The sequence below is a fragment of the Hylobates moloch genome, unplaced genomic scaffold, assembly GCF_009828535.3.
Source record: "Hylobates moloch isolate HMO894 unplaced genomic scaffold, HMol_V3 SCAFFOLD_21, whole genome shotgun sequence".
In the NCBI taxonomy this organism is placed as follows: Eukaryota; Metazoa; Chordata; class Mammalia; order Primates; family Hylobatidae; genus Hylobates; species Hylobates moloch.
This window is the reverse complement of record NW_026652296.1, coordinates 19214721-19240180: the sequence shown is the minus strand read 5'-3', so window position 1 is coordinate 19240180 and position 25460 is coordinate 19214721. Positions and strand designations below refer to the sequence as shown.

The 25460-nt window shown below is 40.1% G+C and overlaps 1 protein-coding gene across 4 annotated transcripts in view; it reads right to left on the bottom strand.

The window, feature by feature from the left end:
• CHD6 (chromodomain helicase DNA binding protein 6) overlaps positions 1-25460 on the bottom strand; it is a 206628-nt gene that overhangs the window by 101665 nt on the left and 79503 nt on the right. For all 4 annotated transcript variants that reach the window (XM_058433279.1, XM_032143088.2, XM_058433281.1 and 1 more), the window contains 2 exons: positions 11029-11176; positions 9078-9227 (listed from right to left, as the gene is read on the bottom strand). In XM_058433279.1, coding sequence (XP_058289262.1) covers positions 9078-9227; positions 11029-11176 — 298 coding nt within the window. The remainder of the gene's footprint in view (positions 1-9077; positions 9228-11028; positions 11177-25460) is intronic.

The window sequence follows — 25460 nt, the reverse complement described above, 5'->3', positions numbered from 1 at the left end:
TTAGTTATATCTTCAAATGCTACTCTGCTCCAATCTCCTCTATCCCTAGCACTCCAATCAGTAATAGTTAGAACTTTCGGCTGGGTGCAGTGGCTCACGCCTGTAATCCCAACACTTTGGGAGGCCGAAGTGGGTGGATCAACTGAGGTCAGGAGTTTGAGACCAGCATGGCCAACATGGTGAAGCCCCATCTCTACTAAAAATACAAAAACTAGCTGGGCATAGTGGTGCACACCTGTAATCACATCTACTTGGGAGGCTGAGGAAAGAGAATTGCTTGAGCCCAGGAGGCAGAGGTTGCAGTGAGCTGAGACTGCAGCACTGTACTCCAGCTTGGGTGATAGAGTGAGACTCTGCCTCCAAAAAAAAAAAAAAAAAGAAAGATTACGAAAGATTACAACTTTTAACTGCATCGCACTTGTCTTTCTTATGCTTTTTACCTTTTGCTCTGTTTGATTCATTCTTTTTCCTCTATGTGCTTTAGAAATTTTACATTGATCTGTCTTCATATTCACTCCTCTTCTGCTGCGTCTAGCTACTTATAAACCTATCCACTTGGTCTTGAATTTTATAAACTGGATTTTTCTATACTGTTATCTGATTCTCTTTATAGATGTAATTCTCTGTTGGAAGTCTTCATTTTAAAATTCATCTTGTCCATCTTTTCCTCTATTTTCTTTTTTTTTTTTTTAAGACAGGATCTCACTCTGTCACCCAGGCTGGAGAGTGCAGTGGAACAATCTCACCTCACTAAAACCTCCACTTCCCGGGCTCAAATGATTCTCCAGCCTCAGGCTTGCAAGTAGCTGGGACTACAGGCACAAGCCACCACACCCAGCTAATTTTTGTATTTTTTGTAGAGAAGGGGTTTTGCCAGGTTGCCCAGGTTGGCCTCGAAATTCTAAGCTCAAAGCGATACTCCAGCCTTGGCCTCCAAAAGTGCTGGCATTATAGGCATGAGCCACCGTGCTGGCCCCCTCTATTTCCTTTAACATTTTAATCATAGTTATTTTAAAGTTCTTTCCTCCTGCCAACTCTAATATCTGGATCACCTGGGGTCTGCTTCTATTATATGATTATTCTCTTAATTTTTAGCCACCTTTTCCAGCCTCCTTGAATGTCTAATTTTTTTTATTTTATGTTGGACACTGTGGATAAACAAATTGTAGCAGCTCCAAACAATATTTTCTACTACAAGTGTTTCCCATTTTCTCTTAGACAACCAGGGCGAGGGGGTGGTCCCTTTGATCCAGTCAGAGACTGAGTTGGGTCAGGACTGAGTTACTGTTTTAAGATTCAATCCACCTCTTATTTTACTGTTTTTGGAACATGAGTATCCAGGGTCACTGACTGAGAGATTGGCAGGTCTTTTTTCTCTTGAGCCCTGAAACATGCTCTATGGAGGTTTTGAGCTTAGTGTTTTAGTCTTCTACCCCATGCAGGTTAAAAGTCCGACAAATATCTTAAGCAAGAGTCAGTATTTTGTGGTAGGTCCATTCCTTTAGTGATTTTTTTGTCTTGTAAGTACCAGGTGACTATGAAATTTCAATCTGCCTTCTGGCTGAACTCCTAGCTTCTTGGGATACCCCAGAATTCAGCAGAAGTCTCTTGAGGAAATCCCCTTGCTTTGGGGATTTCTTTAGTTTCCAAACATTCCACGAGCCCTGTATATTCAATCCCCACCAGGGTCAGATGGTTTCTCTTCTATCCAGAACAGTCTCTTTTGTTTGGGCCAAACCTGATCCTCGGCCCACTCCCAGAACTGAGAAATGCCTCCAGAGAAGAAAACAGCCAGCCATCGTCAGCCCACCTACGGATGACTCTTACTGTCTGATATTTTAGTTCATCTAATTCTTGTTGCTTCCACAGCTATTTCAAGCCTTTAAAAAGAGTTTTTTGCAACTTATATATATATTTTTTCCAATATTAACTCTTATTACCGGAGCAGTCTAGGGCCTAGTTTTTGGGTTTCTTCTCTTTTCTAACTGTATTCATTCTCTTGGTGATCTCACTCAGTCTCAGGGTTTTAAATACAGGTGTCATCCAGCTCAGAAGCTCTCCCCTGGCAATAGCCTCATATACATAATTCCTATATGCCATCTCCATTTGAGTATCTCAGAGGTATTTCGAATTTAAAATATCCACACACTAAACTCCTATCCAATCCCCCTTTCCTACCCCTCCTACCTACAGTCTTCTCCCACCTGAGTTAGAGTAAACTATCCTTTCAGATACTCAAACCAAAAATCTTGGTGTAATCCTTGACTCTTCTTTTTCCTTTCCATACACCATATCTGACTGGCCTAGAAATCTTGTTGGCTTTATCTTCAAAGTATGTCCAAAACCCAGCCAATTTCTCACCATCTCCATTGCTTCTAACCTGGTCTGTACCACCTTCATTTCTCACCCATATTATTCTCAAGAGTCTCCTAACTTGTCTCCCTGCTTCTGTTCTTGCCCCACTAGTCTATTCTCAACCTAATATTCAGAATGACCCTTTTTATTATGCTCCGCTTACACTGCTTAAAAGGCTTCTCTTTTAACTCAAAGTAAAACTAAACATCTTCCAATGTCTACAAATCCTGCAGGGTTCCTGCCCACCCTCCCACCTCATCTGTTATGTTTCAGTTATCCTTGTCCATTCTTCATGCATACCACGCATGCCTCTATCTCAGGACTTTGCATAGACTATTCCCTCTGTCTAAGATGTTCTTCTGCCCTGCACAACTCCCTCTCTCCTTTACCTCCTTCAATTATTTGCTCAATTATACTTCTAGTGAAGGCAACTCTGACTACCCTATTTAAAACCGCAGTCCTCACCCTGAATTCCATATCACCCTTATTCTAATATATTTTTAGAATGGCACTTACTGCCATTGATGTACTAGGTAATTTTCTTATTTAAGGTTTATTAACAGCCTCTCCCTATTTACTTCTACTCTTTGGAAGTTTTGAGCTTGGTCCTTTGACCTCCCATGCCATGTAGGTTCAAAATCTGGCAAACATTGGAGGGAGAAACCAGTTGTGAATTTGTTGCAGGCTCTTCCACCAGGGCAGGAATTTCTGTCTCTTTTGTTCCTCGGTGTTATTTCCAGAAATTAGATAGTCCTTGGCATACAGTAGGTGCTCAATAAATACTTCTGAACAAATAATGTTAGCAGATTTTGCAATAGAACATGGTAATAGAAGTAAAAAGCAAGTACTATGAGAACACAGAAACCAGAGCACTTGGGCGAATTAGAAGAGGCTCTGGAAATGATATGACATATGAGTTATATCTGTGGGCAAGCAGTAAACTTTTACGACTGCTGACTACTTTGCCCACCTGCTCCTAAGTCTGTATATCTCAGACTAGCAAGCAAGCATCCACACAAGTACACACATACTCAAAGGAACAAAGTTCTCTTCCTTACTACTAGATTGCTTCAAATATTTTCTTATTTTTGCCTACCATGAAGAATAGATAAAAATGGTTTCTGATGATAGGATTTTGATTACAATTCAGAATATTTAACTAGGATCAAATCTAAAGAAACTTTAATACATGGGTGAAGAAAGCACAGGACTTTGAATATTAAAAGAAGTCAGGGTTTAAACACTCTTCATTATAGGAAATTTTCAAGTGAAAATTAAGGAGTTTGAAGTAAAATTTCAATTTTTTTTTGGCACTGTTAAAAAAGAGAGGGTAAGCACTCATGTTAAAGAATCAATAGTGATCATCCAAATATGGAAAATGGGTTTTTATTTTATCCTAATGAAATGAAAAGGGAGCAGCATTTCCGAAATACACATCGAAGTAGGAAGGAAACTGGAAAATCAGAATCTTTTTTTTCCTGAACAGAGATTGTGCGTAAGTACGATCATGTGTGTATAAACACTCAGTGTATACAGATACACACAGATATAAACTAAATCTGCTTGCCAGACACACTTCCATAACAACCATCTGTTCTCAACTGCTTGGAATTTCCTTAAATTATCCTTCAAAGACCATTTTAATTCATACTCTTTTTATGTCAGAGATTTATATAATCTTAATATTTTATCCTTAGGGAAAAATTTCAAAAACTTTTAACCCTATTTACCTTCAACCTCAACCAACTACCTCTTTTACTTCTATTTAGCAAACCATAAGGAGGGAGCGTAACAAGAAACAGATCATGTTTCAAACCACAGTATTTACCAAGTGCCATGGAATATACAAAACCAGTATCAAGCTTGATGCCCAGTTTCAAGGGGATTACACTCATTCAGGGAAGACAAAATAAACATATCTGTCTTAGAAATATCCCAAGGCAAATGCTAACTGGTTAAACAGTAACTACAGTCCAGTGAGAGTTCAGAAAGTGAAAACAGCATGGATTTCACAGCATAGGTGGGGTTTTAGTTGGGCCCTAAAAGAGGACAGCAAAGAGAAAGGTAAGATGAAGTGAGAGATGAAAGAACAATCATATAGGATGTATGATGCATATTTAGAATGCTAAGTAACCTGCCTTATTAGAGAGAAAGCATTACACAAAATGAGGAGTAGTAATCAGAGTAAACAGGTAGTGTGTGGCCACATCTTTAAAAAAAAAACCACAAAACACAGGAGTTTTCATCTAACACAGGAGTTAAAAAGTAGCCATCTTGGCTTTCGTGATCAGGAGACTGAGAAATACCAGCAATTCCCCTGGTATTCTGGGAAAGTTATCCTGGTATCCAACTGGTGAGAGCAGAGACTTGTGGCAGGGAAACTACAGAAGTGTGTGCTGCAGTAAACTGTACACTGGGTTCAGCACAGGGGGTGGCAGCAGAAACCAAGAGGAAACAAATAGAGGAAACAACCTAAAGACAGTGTGGGAATTGGTGGTTGTACCCAGTGAAGAAATGGGAAGACTCCAGAAATTACCCACCCAGGCTGAGCTAACAGGAGCCTTATGATGAAGGGCCCCAATGGACACTTCTGCACCGAATCACACATGCTGGCATGAAGCTACGGCAATGCCAAATAGCAGCAAGGAGCCTCAGAAGGGAGGCCTTTCTGAGGGTTTAAGTGAGACAGAGATGAATACCAGTGAGGAAAAAATGCCAGTATAAGGAAATGGAGGAAACAAAAGCCTGGGAGAAAAGAAAAATCTCTTTCCTTTCTAATACAGAGGCTTAAACAAATCATACCAGTTTACATAATGAGTTTTAAACATATTTATTCACTCACTGAATACGTTATTTGATAAGTTCAACTAAGTAGGTCTTTATATTAGCTACTAACCAACAGAAACATAAAGTTCTACCTAAGCTAAGCAAAAATTACAATCAATTAAAAAGTGATGCCTGTTTTTGCAAAACTCTGCAATCTGATTAGGGGAACAATCAGGAGTGATCATCAAAACAGTATGGCAGAGGCACTGAAAGTCAGGACCATCACAGGCTATGAATAAGTGGTGCAATGATCCCAGCTCAATCTAGACTTAGGGAATAATAATTACAATAGTGAAAAACATTATCAAACAGAAGATGGAAAGTGCCACTTCATCTGAATAGTTCCTGGGAGTAAATGTAAATTTTAGCTTATTGAAACTCTCCCACCTGAGAGGCACATAGGACAAAAAAAGATACAAATCCTACACTAACATAACTCATGGTTTAGAAGAAGGAAACAAAAAACTTGGCAGGTGTTCGAAGGACAATGACAGTTAAACATATTAGAGTGCCCTAAGAGCTAAAGGGGGGGGGGGGCACTTATCCCCAGCTCGGAGGAGCAAGGAACTTTCGGGAAGAGGAAACAACTGAGCTCAGCCTGCCAGGTATAGAAAAACGCCTATCAAAAAAGAGTACACTGTACGCAGACACAGAGCACAGCACAGGAGAGCACCACGAGCCAAAGCCTTATTCAAATTCAAGTCCTTCTGTTCCAAAAGGCAAAAAAATCACACAAACCACCCAAACTGCAGGAGGCAAAAACTGAGACAGACTTGTCAACAGTCTATACATTGTAAATGCACCACAGAACTCTAAAAGTTTGTGTTCCAGACACCAAAATCAGTTTGACAAAGAACAAGAAAATAAAGAGTCACATTTAGGATGGAAACTTACTTCCTGCCCCTGAATCCCATCGTGCTATGGAGTGCAAAGCAGAGATGTGATAACATGCCAGTCCTGAGCTAAAGCGAATCCTGTGTAAAGATGTTTTCTCAACTCACCACTTGGTAACCAATGCTGAGGTTGTGATCGGGGGCTGGGACAAGGGCCAGCAGTCACAGAAGCGGGTTGAGCACACTGAGAAGATACTGCACAGATCTGAAGAGAGATGGCAGTGGGGCCATTCTGGTGCTGACTCCATCTCCTTCTCTGCCCTGAGCTAAAGCTAGCAGGCAGGCCGACACCCACCCAGAGGGCACTAGGAGAAGGATATAGGAAAAAGCCTCCTCTTCTTCAATGATTTTCTGTGCCACTGGATGCGCCTTGAGATTGCCTGGAATCCTAGATGAGATTCAAGGCTTTCAGGCTTTTCGTTAGCGTGGGAAATCTTTGTTCAAACTTCCTCAGGAAGCCCAGTATGTAAAAACAGTTTGAAGTGGAGCTGTTTTGGTTCTGCAGCAACGAGGACTCTACAGAGCACCAATTTGGAAATCACTCGGTAAGCCAATCTCTCCAGTCCCCTCACTGGCTGTGTACCCTGCCCTGAATGCTAGGCCAGGCCTTGGCTCGGAGGCCAGCCCCACATGGTCGCTTCTCTGAATGTCAAAGCCAAAACCATGAATCAGGCCTCTCTCTTCCTTAAATTTGGTAAATTTTTTTGAGATACAGTTCAGATTCTAATTTATGTCTCTGTTTGCTACATTCTTAGAAGAAAAAAAGAGTCTTAATAAGATACATAACATTTCCTGAATTATTTCTGTTAGTTAGATCAGCTACTGCTGCCCTTCAGGTGCCAGGGGAGAAGTCATAACAACATCTGAAATATGGTTAATGGCTTAGGCCAAATGGCTACTAGGAGAAAATAAAATCCCGTATAGTGTTTTAACTACCAAACCAACCATAACATCCCCAAGTAAATGAAAACCCCATTACAAAGCAACAGAATTCTATCACCTCATGGCAGTCTTGCAAGTGCTATTTTTAACTATTAATATTTAAAGTATTATAGTGACAATATATCAAATTATTATTCCTACTAAATGTTATATTCATTGGTTGGGTAACCCTTAGCAGAGACATGAAATCAACTCTAATATGCTAGTCACCGATTAACTGCTGCTATGTAACCTGACATGGATCGTTCTGGGCTTCAGTTTCTTCATTGTTAAAATAGGGACAATAGTCCCTGCTCCCTGCTACTTTCCATGCAAACACAGAGTGAAAGAATAAGTGGAATAATATGAAAATGCTTTAAGTTGGACGCAAGGTGGTTGAGGAAGATAAAGTACTATCAGCTTCCATAAGACACACTAGCATCCAGGAGGAATGACAGATATTTGTGCTGCTACCGCTCCATACAGAGTGTGAATTCTGCCAAGTCAGCAACAGTGACTCCATAACAACAGACAGCTGTGTCCCAGAATGTGTCTTGGCAATAATGCCCCTCCTACATGCACGGCCTGCTTCTTCTCTTGCTTTTCATTTCTTCTATGTAAGCTCCTTGGCACAGATCTCTTTCCTTTCAACATTTAACCCTTCTCTCCTTTCTAGTACCTCTGTATTAAGTGCTAATACTATCATCTTCTTCCTTGACACTGCTGCCAATGGTAACTGCTAAAATGCAAACATAGTGGTCCTACTCCTCTGCTTGAACTCATCAATGCCTCCTATCCCTTGTCCAATCTGCGGGATAAAAATGAAATACCTTAGGTGATATTCAAGGCCCTTCATACTGTGACTGCTCCTACCTCTCAGTCCTCCTCTCTCACCATCCCTCAAATTACACCCCAGCATCCAGCCAAGACTATCCATTTGTCATATCACAGCCTGCGGTGCCATTCAGTTTCTGGGGCTTTATAAAGTTCATGTTGGAAATGTTCCTCCTAAGTTCTTGTCTTCTATACATCTGACCACTCCTTTCCTGTCCACTCCTGCTTCTGTGTAGCCTCTGTACCCAGCACATTCTTCTAGACTTGCAATACATGCTTGTTGAAATAGAGTTCCAACAGTAATTACTAGTTCATTTGATCTCATCCACTTAACAGTGATTTATTATACCAAAGACTTTTACATTTTTTTTTTATTTTTATTTTTTGAGACAGTCTTGCTCTGTCACCCAGGCTGGAGTGTAATGACGCAATCTTGGTTCACTGCAACCTCTGCTTCCTGGGTTCAAGTGATTCTTGTGCCTCAATCTCCCAAGTAGCTGGGATTACAGGCCTGCACCACCATGTCCAGCTAATTTTTTTTTTTTTTTTGTAGAGATGGGGTTTTGCCATGTTGCCCATGTTGATCTCGAACTCCTGGCCTCAAGTGATCTGCCTGCCTCGGACTCCCAAAGTGCTGGGATTACAGGTGTGAGCCACCACGCCTGGCCAAGACTTTCACATTTTAATGACAGACAAATAAAACAAAATCAGAGATCAGACACATTCAAATGCAATTTGTGTTGTGGTAAGTGCTTTAAGGAAGTACACAACGGGCTGAAACAGAACATCATTGGGATGAGGGGCAGGAATCTACTTTAGATAAAAGATCAGGAAGGACCTCTCTAAGGAGATAACATTTTAGGCAAAACTGATAAACCAGTCATGTAAAGCATCCCAAGCAGAAGTAACAACAGAGGCAAAGGTCTACAGGTAGAGAAGAACTGTTAGTTCAAGGCATTAAAAGACAGCCAGTCTTTTGGCTGGAGAGTAATGAGACAGGGAAAAATTGTTTATCTAAAAAAATGAAGAATTTGACAAAACAAGGCGAGAGTGTGATCGTGGAGGGTCCTGCTGAGCACAGTAAGGAGTCTGAATGTTATTCCCAGTGCAACAGGAAGTCAATCGAAGGCTACAAGCAGCAGTTAAAATGATCTGACTTATGCTTTAGCAAAGGCCAAGAAACAAGTCTGCCATCTAGGTCAAAATTACTGTCTAGCCAAGGTCAGTACCCTCATGCAAAGGCCATACCTCCGCCTGCCAGGCCAGTGTAGAGGCTGAGAGTGCAGATGTTCGACCAGCTCCAAGAACAGCAATTGTTTCCCCATCATCATCCACCACTTTGAAGTCCAGGTCCTCATTGTATTTTCTGCGCTTTACTTGCCTTCCCGAGCGTCGTTTCTGTAGGGCAAACACACTCGTCAGAGAAACTCTGTGAGTGAAAGACAACAGCCTACACAAGAATACCCTCTCATCTACATTTACTAACATGCCAAGGAGCACTTTCTTGCCTTACAAAAGAAATCTTTCTTAAACACAACTCTTTTAAGGACTAAATTCAGTCAAAATGGGATCTAGCTGAGTAGGGGACAGAACAAAAGCTCAATCTCCAAATTGCCATGATCCACTAAAAAGAAGGGGTAGTGTCTCATAGTCCAGTAAGATGTGTTCTGTTCATCAATGGTAGCGACCTCCCCCCTTTCAGAATCCACTTCTCCTCCAATAAAACAAGGATGGGAGCTGAACTCTTTGGGGTCCCTTCCAGCACTTGCTGGAAGCACAGATTTTATGACATAGTGACAGTTTTATTGTTTCTGCTTAAATTCACCATCTTTACCATGTACTTCTAAAAATGTAGTTTGAAAACTAATTAGTATCAATTTTTTGGATTTACTTTGAGAATCTCGTAACACTTCTTGAAATACGGGGAGATATCTTAAGTGTGACAAAACAAGGTTCCTAAGTCACCATGAGTGTGATGATCTAAAGATTCATTTCTAATTAAGAAATTGTACCTTTTAATAATCAACAACAAAACAGCCCAGTGGCTTTCCACAAACAGAGCAGCATATAGCCCATCTCTACATACTCATCATATCTCAACAGTAGAATCACTTCAGGGAACCATTTATCAGCCAGCTCACTCTCAAATATTTAAACCTTAAAAAACAAAAGCAAAAGCAAAATCCCACCTCTCTTTTCTTCTAAAAGATACCTCCTGAGCATCTCTCTTGTGTTTCTATCACTTCTTCACTAAGTTACCTCTGTGATGTTTTACTTTATATGAAGGATTCCACATAAAAACCTCTCCCTAACACCACATACAGATCACCATTCTACACAAACACCTGATTCCCTGCCAAATCCCATCAACTCAATGTGCTTGGCTCCTCTGCCAACCTAGACACTTAACAGCCACCAGCCCCAGTTTATAGGCAGTGAGGAGTCTGCTCTGACACCAGACACTGCTGCTTATTAATACTATGACATTACTAGCTGTCATTTTCCTACAGGGAAGAGCAGTAAGAAACCCATGAAGGTTCAGATGATCCTGGAAGGTATAGTACGTCAGTCTTATTCTAAATGAGCCTTGCAGCAGCGTGGCTCAGATAAATTGCTAAGAATATCAGAGGAAACAGAGCACTTTCAAATATTAGACTTCATGCTCAAGAGAGGTTCTCAACTCAGAAAATCCCTAACACTGTCACAGGCACACTTTGGCATATTTTTAGGAATCTGGTTTAGATGGGCAACTCCTTGTTTCCACGTCTGGCCAAATCTTCCTTACTTGTTGGCATAATGGATACATTTCTGACTTTCCCAGTATCTCGGATTACGAAAATGTCCCTGTACAGGCTGGCCTGGCACTCTGAGCACTAAATGCATTACCTTTATGGCAAAAGAGGCCTTACCTAGCTTGGCTCACAACTTCGTTTTCCACATCAACTCCCTCTGCAGCCTAATATCCTGCTACTTTTCTGGAATGAGGCAAACAACACTAAAAAACTGGTATATCATTAGTATACTGATCGGGCTAGGGAAAAAGACTACAGTCTACCTGCTCACCCACCAAAACGGTAAAAGCCCAGCCCAGGGCTAGGGAGTGTGCTAGAGAAAGGCGTAGAGGAGCAACACGATCAGTGTCAGCCAGATCTCATCCAGCAGCCGTAATCTCCACCAGGCCTCCCGGTCACAGTTGTACCTGGCTGTCTGTAGACTCAGTGGACTCCTCAGGACTCCGCAGAGATGGGTTCGTCAGGCCCTGATCCAGCTCTAAACTCTCCACTGTAGTTTCACTTTTCCTTTTTCCTTTCTTCTTTTTCTCCACTGGGGTTGGTCCTTGCTCCTTGCTACAAGGAGAAATTCAGAATTAAAACTGTTGGGCAGTTTTTAAAACTAAGATTTCTCATGTGATCAATGTCATGAAATCACATCCTGGAATTCTAGGACCACGGCAGGCTTTAACGGGGAATCTACAAGAGTTTCTTCCCAGAAATAGAAACATGGGAAGAAATATCTACTTATTACACCCCATCAAGACTATTATAGCTACAATTAATATGTAAGAAATAATATGAACATTTCCAAAAACTTCACTTTCAGTTTATACAGATGTCTTCTCTAGGAAGTTCAACTGCTTCGCAGATACTAAGAATCATCAAATTACAATCTCCCTTTAAGTTTCTTAGGAAGAGACATCTCCCTAATCCATCACCATCCTCTGTTGAGTACATGCTGGACCTGGAGTGAAGATTAGGCACTCAAAAACGAAGAGAACACTGCCTCTGCCCTTGACGAGCTTACAATTAATGAAAATCCTACAGTTCACCTACAACCACAGCCCAAGGCAGTACATGAATGATTCCTCAGAGAGGTAGAGATGGGCCAAGTCCATCCACCCTGCAAGGCCCTGCTAAGATGGCAACATTTTCTCTAAAAGGCCTTTCCTGGCCTTCCTAGCTGGTAAAATCTCTTTCCTACACTCCCAGAGCACTTCCAACTATACTTTGCTTAAATGACCTTTCACCAGAATTAGTTGTTAACTACAATATCAGGCTCAGAATTCACATAACTGCATACAGTGCCTGGATCCTCTACAGTTGCTCAATAAACATTTGCTATCCTGGAATAATCAGTATTTTATACTTCTCTGATCTCTCTTATCAGACTCGAAGTTCCTAGAGGGCAGTATGTGCTTGACTATGTTTTGTATTCCTCAGAGTGAGTAGTCTTATGCTTTATGCATAGTAAGTATTCAATTAATATTTAAGCAAGTCTTAAAATTGCTTTTTAAGCAATGGATAGATGGATGCATTAATGAATGGCTATGATTAACTGTGGACGGGGAGATTTGAGAACATGCATTTGAGCAGAGATACATATATATGTATATATATATAAACATAATTCTGACAGACAGTAGTAGGAATAACAATAACTAATGATTACAGCTAATACTTTATATAATAATTACTATATGCAGGCACATTCTTTTACATGAATTATTGCCTTTGCTCTTCACAACAGCCCTGTAAAGCAGATGGTAAGTTTTGTTTTTTTTTTTTTTTTTATAGATGGAGTCTCGCGCTGTTGCCCAGGATGGGGTGCAGTGGCGTGATCTCGGCTCACTGCAACCTCTACCTCCCACGTTTAATTCTCCTGCCTTAGCCTCCCCTGTAGCTGGGATTACAGGTGTCCGTCACCATGCCTGGCTAATTGTTTTTGTTCGTTTTTGGTATTTTTAGTAGAGATGGGAGTTTCATCATGTTGGCTGGGCTGGTCTAAAACTCCTGACCTCAAATGATCTGCCCGCCTCAGCCTTCTAGAGTGCTGAGATTACAGGTGTGAGCCACCACACCCGGCCAGCAGATGGTATTCTTATTCTCATTTTATCGTGAGGAATCTGAGGCATGGTGAGGTTAAGTTAGATTTCCAGGGCAACAGGGTTAGTAAATGGCAGAGACAACATGTGAACCCGAGTGGAGTCTGTGCTCTTGATTATCATAGCATTCTTGCGGAATAGAACAGTGTTTTGGATACATTTAGTAAAAGATAGCTGGCTGTGTGTCTGGATAACAGGGCAAGTGAACAGAAGCACTATGTGATGGAGCTGAAAGGAAAAATCAAGGGTGCACCAGGCCAGGAAGTTTAGACTTCATTCTGTGTGCAAAGGGCCATGGAAGCAGGTCCAGGAAAGAGGGAATGAAGCCTTTCAAGGGTGGAAATGCTTTGAAAGGCCCAGCAGGAGTAGAACCAGGAAGTCTTGGCAAGTGACAGAATGTGGGGGACAAGAAGAGCCAACACTGGTACTTCCCATCAGGAGAGTTAGTAGAAAGCATGGGGAAGAGAAGGAAACTGGATGACCTTGTTCAGAGGGGTGATCAAGCACACGAACCAGCCAGTGCTGATCGCTAAATCTGCCTGCTTCCCTCTTGAATATCCCTCACCCTTCATATGTCCCTAAGCAGGTCAGCACAAACTGTGCCCAGCTTTTATTCCCCAGGCTGGAGACTGGCTTGCCTACCTACCAGGAAAGTTCATGATGAAAGCTATTTGCAAACTAACACAGGAACAGAAAACCAAATACTGCATGTTCTCACTTACAAGTGGGAGCTAAATGATGAGAATATATGGACACATAGAGGGGAATGACACACACTAGGGCCTTCTGGAGGGTGGAGGGTGGGAGGAGGTAGAGGATCAGGAAAAATAACTAATGGATACTAGGCTTAATACCTGGCGGATGAAATAATCTATACAACTAACCACCATGACATAAGTTTACTTATGGAACAAACCTGCACTTGTACCTCTGAACTTGAAAGTTAAAAAAAAAAACAACAAAAAACTATTTTGATCCAACCTAAAGAACTGAAACTCTAGGGGTCATGCCATTTTTGAGGATTACTGATTTTTAACAAGGGACTTGTACCCTTAAGCAGGGGAAAAAGCAAAAGTTCTTCCATTTCTTATCAGTTCAGAAGAGGAGCCTCAGGTAAAACAGTTTTAAAAGATGCTAAATTTTCACGAATCTTTATCTCACGTTATGTGGCTCCTCATTAAGAAAACTGCATAGCAAATTACATTCTACAAAATACTTATAAATTCCATGTCTCATCCCAATCCCATGAGGGAGCCAGGACAAACAATCCCCATATTCCAGATGAGGAAAACTGAGATTTAAAAGCAACAAATGCCCCAAAGTCAGTAGCAGGGCAGAGGCTTACGCTCAAGTCAGCTGAGTCACAGGGTATTACTTTTTCACACCAAGTCATATATTTTGCCTCTTTTTTTTCTAAAATCCTAGTCTCCCTTTTAGTAAATGTAAAAACTTCAAATATCCTTTAATGTTATTTGAATCTCAAAATAATGGTTTAAAAAATCAGCAACATTCCAATGACCCAAATATATAAAATTCACAAATTCACAGATGTTGATAGTTTTTTATAGCTCTCTTAGAAAAAGGTTTAATTGTTTGACACAAATTTAAAGAAAGTTTACAATATCCCAAAAGTCACCCTAATAATCACATGGTCAGTGGCCTCTGAATCTTCTGCAGAATCTTAAATCTTTCTTTCCAGCATTTGAAATCAATTTCATCTACTTACTAAATGTAACTTCATTATATTAGAACATTGTCTGTATATGTTTAATCTTCATTTTAAATATTTATTGTGTGTGTATGTGTGTGTGCACACGTACGTGCCCACATGTTAGAATCATGTGCTTTACTGTGGAACATCATACTCAAAGCTAAACCAAGCCCAAATCATAACTAAGGAATAGAACTTCCTCAAAATATGACACTTTACTAGGAGACCTGTGTGCATTTTGAGCAACATGTTAAATGTTGAAAGGAGGGAGGAGTCATGGTGAAGCACTTTCCAAGTCAAGCCTGAGGCGCTACTAGATTTTCCCAGACAGAAGCTGGGGGTCAGGTAGCCTGGGAATACTTTCTCAAATATTTGTCAGTAAAATAGGAAAATACTGCAGAAACATGCTCCCTTATTCGCAGGTAAATAAGAAGATACTCTACTTGGGAAATCTTCAAAGTGATTTTTTGGAGGTTACCTTTGGCAAGAGAAGCCATTTTAAGTTCCAAAAATTCTTTCTGGAGCTCTTCTGATAAAGGCAAGTTTCAGGAAGAAAAGATTCCCTGTAAGCTTACAAGTGGGATCTTCAAATAGGATATTAAGAAAATATAATCTGAATTCATCCTCTAGAAAGACAAGATAAGGTATATCTTTCTGCTCTTTGGAAAAAGTTTTAAAAACCTTATGCTTGAGAGTTTTATCAATCGAAGACATTTTAATCTCCAAACTGCTATACCTATAGATGATTTGGCCCATGAATGTTTGTTTGCTCCTTGAAGTTCCAGGTTCTTAAAAAATAATGGATAGTCCAGGTGTGGTGGCTCATGACTGTAATCCCAGCACTTTGGGAGGCCCAGGCAGGCAGATCACTCGAGCTCAGGAGTTTGAGACCAGCCTGGGCAATATGGCGAAACCCCATCTCTACAAAAAAATACAAAAATTAGCCCGGCATGGTGGCGCAGGCCTGTGATCCCCACTACTTGGGAGGCTGAGGTGGGAGAATCGCTTGAGCCTGGAAGGCAGAGGTTGCAGCAAGCAGAGATCATGCCACTGCAGTCCAACCTGGCTATCAGAGTGAGACCCTGTCTCAAAAAAAAAAAAAAAAAAAAAAAGTGGATAAATAGGATATAACAAAACTACATATGCAAATAATCTTTGACTCAGCAATCTACTTACAGGAATGTAATCTAAAGATATATCACACGATATAAAAACACATATTCATGAGATTATTTATTACAACATTTTTTGGTAATTGTAAAATAATGAAAACTACCTATCTAAACATAAATGACTGAATAAATTAGGATATATACAATGTAATACTAGACAGCTATAAAAACAATTAAGAAAGAATTCTACAAACTGGGGGAAACGATTCCCTATTTAATAAATGGTGCTGGGAAAACTGGCTAGCCATATGTAGAAAGCTGAAACTGGATCCCTTCCTTACACCTTATACAAAATTAATTCAAGATGGATTAAAGACTTAAAATGTTAGACCTAAAACCATAAAAACCCTAGAAGAAAACCTAGGCAATACCAATCAGGACATAGGCATGGGCAAGGACTTCATGACTAAAACACCAAAAGTAATGGCAACAAAAGCCAAAATTGACAAATGGGATCTAATTAAACTAAAGAGCTTCTGCACAGCAAAAGAAACTACCATCAGAGTGAACAGGCAACCTACAGAATGGGAGAAAATTTCTGCAATCTACTCATCTGACAAACGGCTAATATCCAGAATCTACAATGAACTCAAACAAATTTACAAGAAAAAAACAAACAACCCCATCAACAAGTGGGTGAAGGATATGAACAGACACTTCTCGAAAGAAGACATTTATGCAGCCAAAAGACACATGAAAAAATGCTCATCATCACTGGCCATCAGAGAAATGCAAATCAAAACCACAATGAGATACCATCTCACACCAGTTAGAATTGGCGATCATTAAAAAGTCAGGAAACAACAGGTGCTGGAGAGGATGTGGAGAAATAGGAACACTTTTACACTGTTGGTGGGACTGTAAATTAGTTCAACCATTGTGGAAGTCAGTGTGGTGATTCCTCAGGGATCTAGAACTAGAAATGCCATTTGACCCAGCCATCCCATTACTGGGTATATACCCAAAGGATTATAAATCATGCTGCTATAAAGACACATGCACACGTATGTTTACTGCGGCACTATTCACAATAGCAAAGACTTGGAACCAACCCAAATGTCCAACAACGATAGACTGGATTAAGAAAATGTGGCATATATACACCATGGAATACTATGCAGCCATAAAAAATGATGAGTTCATGTCCTTTGTAGGGACATGGATGAAGCTGGAAACCATCATTCTCAGCAAACTATTGCAAGGACAAAAAACCAAACACCGCATGTTCTCACTCACAGGTGGGAACTGAACAATGAGAACACATGGACACAGGAAGGGGAACATCACACACCGGGGCCTGTTGTGGGGTGGGGGGAGGGGGTAGAGGGGGAGGGATAGCATTAGGAGATATACCTAATGTTAAATGACGAGTTAATGGGTGCAGGACACCAACATGGCACATGTATACATATGTAACAAAGCTGTACATTGTGCACATGTACCCTAAAACTTAAAGTATAATAATAAAAAAAAAAATTCTACAAACTGATAGGGAATGATTTCTAAAGATATTTAAGTGTAAAAAGTAGTGTTAAAAGAGTGTAATATGCTACCTTTTGTGTAAGAATAAAGGGAAAATAAAAAAGCATATACACATCTATTAATTAATACAAAAAGAAACACAGGAAGGATAAACAAAAAACCCCACAATGTCTATCTACCCACAAGGGGTAGGGGAGAGAACAGTAGCAGGGATACAGGAGGGAGTGACACTTCTCTGAGTATACCTTTGTACACAGATCTGACTTTAGGAAATCTGTTAAAGTTCTACATATTAAAACATAAAAAACTAAAGATGAAAACAAGCTGAAACGGATGCATGTTTAAAACAAGTAATATAACTGCACCTCATAGAGAATAAAACCCCTTCCATTAATTGATGAACACAGCATTTGACTACATACTCTCCACCTCTGGGGGAAGGGGAAAGTACAGCAAATCAATTCTGAAATTTTTTTTCTTGGTAGTTATATGGTGAAGTGACTCTGAAACTATTTTAGATGTGGTATAGGATTAAGCAAACGAGTAAATGTATTGATGTTGGGAACTAGCAAATATGAAATGCTATAAGGCAAGGGAGATACTGTCAGATGAATCTCAACTGCAGGCATCATCAGTTGAACTCATGAGTTCTATAACATGTATGAACACAAGCATGTATATGTGCATAGTTTATATGTATGTATATACATGTGTACATATATTCATATGTTTGTGTTTGTATTTATTTTCCCCCTAGTTTTGACAACAGAAAGGGCCTAAGAGCAAAGATGCCCCATCAGCAATGAGTACACCTAACACTCAGATCTTGGTGTTTAATACCGAAGCTCCTCACAGAAATGGCTGATTCCAAGGCTAAAGCAGGGAAGACAGAGGATGAGCCCAAAACATCCTGCTATGTCAGAAATTAAGAGAGTGTTTAGAAAAATAAACATGGCATGTCAAAATGACAAATAAGTCAGCTCGAAGAGCTTTCGTTGCCCAAAACTGAGACCATCTGAACACCAAAGTAATTGAGGACCGTAAAGAATTATAAGTCACTGAAAACAATAGGAATCTATACCAATGAGACATACATAAATAATGAATAAGGGATAAGAGGGAGCTCTTGTTTACTACAAAATACAAATGGTAACTGTAGAGGAAGTGGTAGTTAGAAAATCATTTTGAGGCTGGGTACAGTGGCTCATGCCTGTAATATCAGCACTTTGGTAGGCTGGGGCAGGAGGATGGCTTGAGGTCAGGAGTTCGAGACCAGACTGGAAGCATAGTGAAACCCCATCTCTATAAAAAAATTGGAAAAATAAAATCAGCCAGGCATGATGGTGCATGCCTGTAGTCCCAGGTACTTGGGAGGCTGAGATGCGAGGACTGATTGAGCCCAGATGGTTGAGGCTGTAGTCAGTCATGATTATGCCACTGTACACCAGCCTGGGTGACAGAGCAAGACCCTGTCTCAAAAAAAAAACCAAAATGACAAACAAAAAAAACCATTTGTAACCAACGTAGAAAAGATGGTCATGGTGCAGAATCATCAAGGGATGCTACATCTCGGGAGAATGATGTGAAGAGAAGCAGGATATTTGCATGATCTTAAGTTATAAGGGAACGAAAAGAATAACTAGACAATGGTTACAGAAGAATAAGAATTTAGGAAAGACACACTGATGCATTTAGGGACAAAAAGGTCTGACATATGTAACTTGTTTGCAACTGGTTCAGGAAACATGCGCGCACGCGTGCGCACACACACACACAAATATTTATTAAAATAAGTTTATAAGTATATATACTTATATATAAACTTTAAAAAATAATTTATCTTGACATACATCTATTCCACTGCAGAAGTGGATACTGTGTTTGGCATCTTTTTTTCTGACAACCAATACTGATTCCCAGACTATAAAAGAGCTCTGGCAGAAGGTCAGACTGGGCTATCATACCCTATTCCTTTTACCATGGTGATTGGTCCAGGATGGACACATGACCCAGCCAGACTAATTTGGGAGTCCTTCCTTTAATATATATAGATAGATAGATAGATATATTGGCAGGAGTGGGTAGGAAAATGAATCTTTCTTCCTAGGTCATGAAGTTGTTAAGCTGTAAGCCCACAGCTATGGGCAGCCATGATTCCAGCCTTGAGAGGAATGCATTTGCAAAGGATGGAGTGGCACCCAGACAGGCACAGGGGGTCACTGTAGACAAACACCTTGGTCTCAACTAAACTTTCTGGTTCTGATTCCTTAAGCCAGTGATCCTCATTATCATTTTTTTCTAACTTAAGCTAATTTGATTGGGTTTATGTTACTTGTAACCAAGAGAGTTCTGAATAATACAAAGGCCTAATACTCCCACCAATTAATGGCACAGGAGCTTGAATCAAAGCAATCTTATTTCCATAATCCTCTTTTTTATTAATAGCTTTCAGAGTTAGAACAAACTAACTTGCAAGGAAAAAAAAGGAAGAAATAACATTTTTGAGAGTCAAAGTAACTATTTTTTATTCAAACTTGATTTTACAATCAAACATATCTCCACTTTAAAGAAAGTACCTACTATGCATTTATGACATGCAAGAAACTCCCAATCAATTATATCATACATGCAGGACAACTATTAGTTATAACCATCAAAGCTTTTATCCTGTCTCCCACATGGCTTCATCAGCCAAGAAGATTTTGTGCATCTTTACTTTCTGTAGTTTGTCCTAGAAAAAATGTTTTTTTTTTTTTTTGCTTTCCAAATAGGAAATCTCATTATAATATGAAAGCACTAGGATTTCTCAAACTTTCTCTTCAACCATATCTCCAGTTTCTAACCTCCAGGTTTCTTTGCTAGAACTGAGAGTTAGGAAGTGAGTGCTGAATCTGAGTACGAGGAAAGATCTGGGTACATGTCACGACACCGTACTACTATGAATCTTTTATGGCTCTGTCCCCGTGGGCTCCAGGTATTGAAAGCTCTTATCTACTAAGATGCATTAATTCAAAATGATTCATCTTCTCATTTTAAAATTAAAACCTTATAAAATATCCATCAGAGCATTACGGAAAGAATGAGTTACTACTACAGCCACTGAAAATAGCTCATGATCCCAATGACTGCCTCCAAAAACACGTACAGTCTCAGGAGTCCAGTCCAGGAACCACTACTCCACTCCAGCAACAATGCTTCAGAGAAGCTTCCAGCACTGACCTTCCTATAGGCTTTGATCCTCTTCCCAGGAGTACAATACTGAAAACATGGATATCACCTTGAAAAAGCTCATTTGCACACTTGATTCAGCTTTTCCATAATACCCATATTAATTGAGTCTACATAGAGAACTCAGTTGGTATCGATTTTTTAAAGATACTAGTTAAAGGAAAAAATACAAAAAGACCCTAATTATTTTGGTATCGATATAACCTGCTGTAGATAAACTGTGAACTAAATTTGCCCTGCCAGTCCCTTTAACCGTATCATCAACACCTTCAAAACAGAGATTACAGAGGTTTGTGATACTGTCCTAGTAAAAAGGAAACAAAAAGATTACTTCCTCTTAAGATGAGAATGCAGTTTTACCAAGTAGTCCTATTAAAAGTAATAAAAGCAATTGAAAATAAAAATCCAGAAAGTATAGAAGAGTTTCAAATAAAAAGTATAACCCATCCTTAGTGCACCAAATCCCCAGAGAGGATCACTTTTGACTGATGCCTCTCTAACCCCAAATATGCTCATGCTTCTAGTTCATTATTTATCAACATTAAGCAATGGCTACTGACATCCTGATAGGAAAGTTGATGAATTCAGATCTTATATACCTCCCCTATTCCTGTCCCTACTCAGTACTTTCGTTGAACTCTCTTAGTGGAGGCAACCACACTTTAAATTTTCATTAATTCTTTGCTTTTCTGATTGCTTCTCTGTCATGACCCATTCTTGTGTTGCAGACAAAATATCCTCAATCTGAGGATGCTAATTTAAAATGTGTTCATTCTTTTCCTTGAATTATTTCTTCTGATGACAGTTGTTCTTTTCATTCTTCCTTTTCCTGCTTTATGCTGCTCGTTTTCCTCTACAGTCTTGTACTCTTCAGTAGACTGATTTCCTATTGAAAATCAACTAGGCTGGTAATACAGGTGCCTGGTGAGGGTCTCCTCTGCTGCCGAGTAAACTGCTTTCTCTACAAGCCTTGCCCCTGAAAAGGAAGCCTGGCCTGCGATTCTGTACACATGGTAAGACTTGTCAAGTGGCTATCCCTCCCTCCACTTTTTAGGGTATGGGCAGGGAAGGGCAGAGAAGTTAGTGCCCCGTGCCCCCTTCCTGTGGGTGTCATTCCTTATATGGAGCCCTAGCCCCTTCCCCAGGGCAAACTGCCCAATATCCTTAGAGTAATTGCCTGAGTTCATCCTGGAGCTGACAAACCACACAGCCATTCTGCAGACAGTCCCTTAATCAGCCACCTCCACTTCTGGCCTGCCTCCAATCCCTCCTCCAGAGCTGCCTGCTCCACTGCAAGGAGGAAACACTTCTATCTTTGCTGCAAACATAGCCCCTGCATGAGCTCTGAGCTGGGACTCCCTCCACACCATTTATCCACCAGTATGATACCACTGGACTTCTTTGTCCAGAAATTCAGTAATAGCTCTCATCTGTGAAAAATTTCTTCCCCTCTGTTCTTCCTATCATTTCAGTAAGATTTGGATAAGAGGTGAAAATGAAAGCAGGCTGCATGTACCATCTTAAAATCTGGAAGACCCTAAAAAGAACATTTGTTTAAATGTCTTTTGGTCTTTTTGCTTTAAGTCTTTTCTCATCTATTAATTTCTTTAATAACTGGATCAATACTCATCTCTTCCAAGGGACTCCCCAGACCAGAAATGACATACTCTTTACCTTCTAAATCCTTTCAGCTACTCTGTATGCAGTTGTATCAGGTTTTTCATTTGTTTATATTTTTGCCTGTTTCTTGAACACTTGTCAAGGTTGTTTCTTGTGAAAAGCACCTCCAACTCATAAAAGTACCTCAATGACTAGTCTCATAGATACTTCTGTGACACTTTGCTTCCTTTCCCTATAAAAAAACTCATAAAGCAAGACACCAAAGAGGCAATAAAAATATACTGGATAAATGAGTAGGCATTTATCAAGCATTATTATTTAGTAACTCTTTCCTTACAGATTTGGTAAAGGTCTACTATGTACCAGGTCACAGTGTAAGCACTTCTGATGCTCTTAAAAAAAAAAAAAAAAAAAAAAACCCCAGAAATAAAGACTTGGTGCAAAGCTTCCAAGGTGGGTCTCTGACATTACCATTTAGATTTCCTCCCTGGTTAACACGAAGTCCAATGGGTTCCAAGCTCAGGGTCTCTACTGAGGACTCATACACACTGTTAGGTCTTTATTCTAATAAATGGTCACAACGTAAAAACAAGTCTCCCAACAGAAAGAACCCCATTAATGTAATCTCTTGAACCTGAAATTGGCCTCAATAAAGATCTCTCTAAACAGAGATAACTGATTGACCTTCAAATAAATGAGAAACAGCCACCAGCTCTTGTGAGGAGGAAAGGTGGTTGAGTTCTACTACTCTTCCTGCACCACACAGTTATCAGCTGACTCAGCGGCAATCAGGCAGCTCAAATGGTTATATAATCAGAAGGCCTGGGGTTTAACACTTCGCAGAAGCAATCATCACAGATGTAAGTGAAAAAAGGTAAAATGCTGGATTTGGGAGAAAAATCTGCTCTGGGTTGACAAACCAAACAAATGGGGATGAAAAACTGAAATTGGGGCTGATCACACCAACCACTTCTTTTCCTCTTTTTGCTTTTTCATTCCTAGCAGATGTTACATATAAAAACTTATACAGGCTCCATTTTTCCTGTGATCTTTCACCTTGGAAACATGTTTCTCAAAGGATAATCTAAGAATCAGCCACACTCTATTACCTGGGAGAATTTTGAACTGCAAATTCCTGGGTTCCACCCAGACCTAATCATTCTCTCTGGGGAATCCACTTTTCTAACAAGCTGTCCAGGTAGTTCCCTAGGCACAGCAAAGTCTGAGGACCAGAGATCCAGGTAGACAGACCTCCACTTGGGCCAGCACACTGACTAATTTCTTGACTTGTAAGAAAGAATATGAACCATTCTGGTATGTGTGGAAATTCCAAAGCTTATCCTCTGCCCTCACCAACAACATGAACACCAAAACTCAAGACCCTAGCTTTTAAAAGCAACATTCAGGCTGGGCACCATGGCTCGTGCCTGTAATCCCAGCACTTTAAGAGGCCAAGCAAGCAAATCACTTGAGGACAGGAGTTCAAGACCAGCCTGGCCAACATAGCAAAACCCTGTCTCTACTAAAAATACAAAAAATAAACTGGGTGTGGTGGTACACACCTGTAATCCCAGCTACTCGGGAGGCTGAAGCAGAAGAATTGCTTGAACCCGGGAGGCGGAGACTTCAGTGAGCCGAGATCACGCCACTGCACTCCAGCCTGGGTGACACAGCAAGACTTGTCTCAAAAAAAAAAAAAAAAAGAAGCAACCTTCAGCTCAGTCAAAATGCTTGGCTCCCTATGTGAGAAAGGGCAACCTGAAGTGCTGGCCACAGACCTACTCCTCAGATACTCACTCCCTGGATATAGACTGAAAGAATCAGAAGGCTTCATACACAACTGAAATGGATCATCTTTCCTACTCACACTCAGCTGTGCCTTAATGCCACGAAGCTGACTTTTTACTAAACGCTATTTCAGGAAGAAAAAAATGAAATTCACAGGCATTTAGAAGCATTATATGCAAAAACTGTTGTTGAGCACAGTATCCACTGCATAACAGTTCTTGGTATAATCTGAATTTGTCCCCCAAAATTCCTGTGTTGGAAACCTCATCTCCAATGCAGCAGTGTCGGGGGTTGGGGTCTAATAAGAGGAGATCAAGTCAGGTGGCTCTGGACTCATGAATGGATGAATATTGTTATCACAGGAGTGGATTCTCTTGAGTAGCCCTCTCTCGTTAACATTTCATCCTCTCTTGCTCCTCTCTCTGCCTTTGGCCACAGGATGAGGAGCAGCACACAGGTCCTCCCCAGATTCCAGTGCCATACTGTTGGACTTCCCAGTCTCCAGAATGGTAAGCCAAATAAATTTCTGTTCATTATACATTATCCAGTCTGTGTATTGTTATAGCAACATAAAATGAACTATAACAGTTCCCTAATAAGAAATTTCTTTCTCAAATGGTAAAAACTTAGCGTCTCTTGAGAAACTGGCATGTTGCTTTTCTAAGGCCAAAACACTATATTTAATATAATGAACAATTTTGGGAACAATATATTCCCAAAGCCCTTATTAACATTTCATGACCCTACATGATCTGACCCCTGCCTTTCTGATCCCCTCCTCCAGCTATACCGGCCATGTACAGCTATGTATGCATAGGTATGTGTATATGTTTGTATGTATACACATAAACGTACATCTGTGTATGTCTTCTTAGGCAAGTGGCTCCAATCCTCTCTGGAATAAGGCACTACAATTTTAAAAATAGTATAAGTATATAAGCTATACCAAATGAAATTTTAATTTCTGAGTCAGGAAAATGACAGAGCCTAACTTGGCTTCCTGAAGGAGCTTTCGTTCTTGCTTAAGTTTTACACAATAAAGGAATTAACTAAACTCATACTCAAAAATAATTTAGAGAATTAAGCCAGGTTTGGTGATATATATCTGTAATCCCAGCTATTGGGGAGACCCCATCTCTAAAAAAAAAAAAAATAATAATAATAATTTGGAGGGAAAAGAATAAATACTAGTTTCAATTGAAACTTCTCCTATTTAAGAATTTTAGGCTTTTATCTCTTAAGCAATAAATGAATACTGATCACTATTAATATCATCCTTGAAAAGGAAAATTTGCTAGACTCTACCTATCACCTATTTAGAACAGACATGTTCAATAATCTGTTTGTTGCCTGTCAAATGCAAACACAAACAAAGGAAAAAGTTGAAGACATTTTAGTCCTTGAAAGGATACCATGGAGTATGCAAACTGAAATTCTATAGAAGAGGGACCATTTCCTACAAATAAAAACCAATTTCTTTGACACTGAAATCTCCCCACGTCCATTTCTGATCTTCCTTAGCAAAACATAAAGACACACAGCTATGGGGAGAAAAGTCAGTTTTACAGTCAGGTGAACCTGGAGTCAAATCCCAACAATGGTGCTCACTAGTTTTGTGCCTTGGACAAGTTACTTAACTTTTTGAACTTTCATTCAATTATAAAATGGATATATTACCTACTGTTATATAACAATGGGAGTTATGGCCGGGCGCGGTGGCTCACGCTTGTAATCCCAGCACTTTGGGAGGC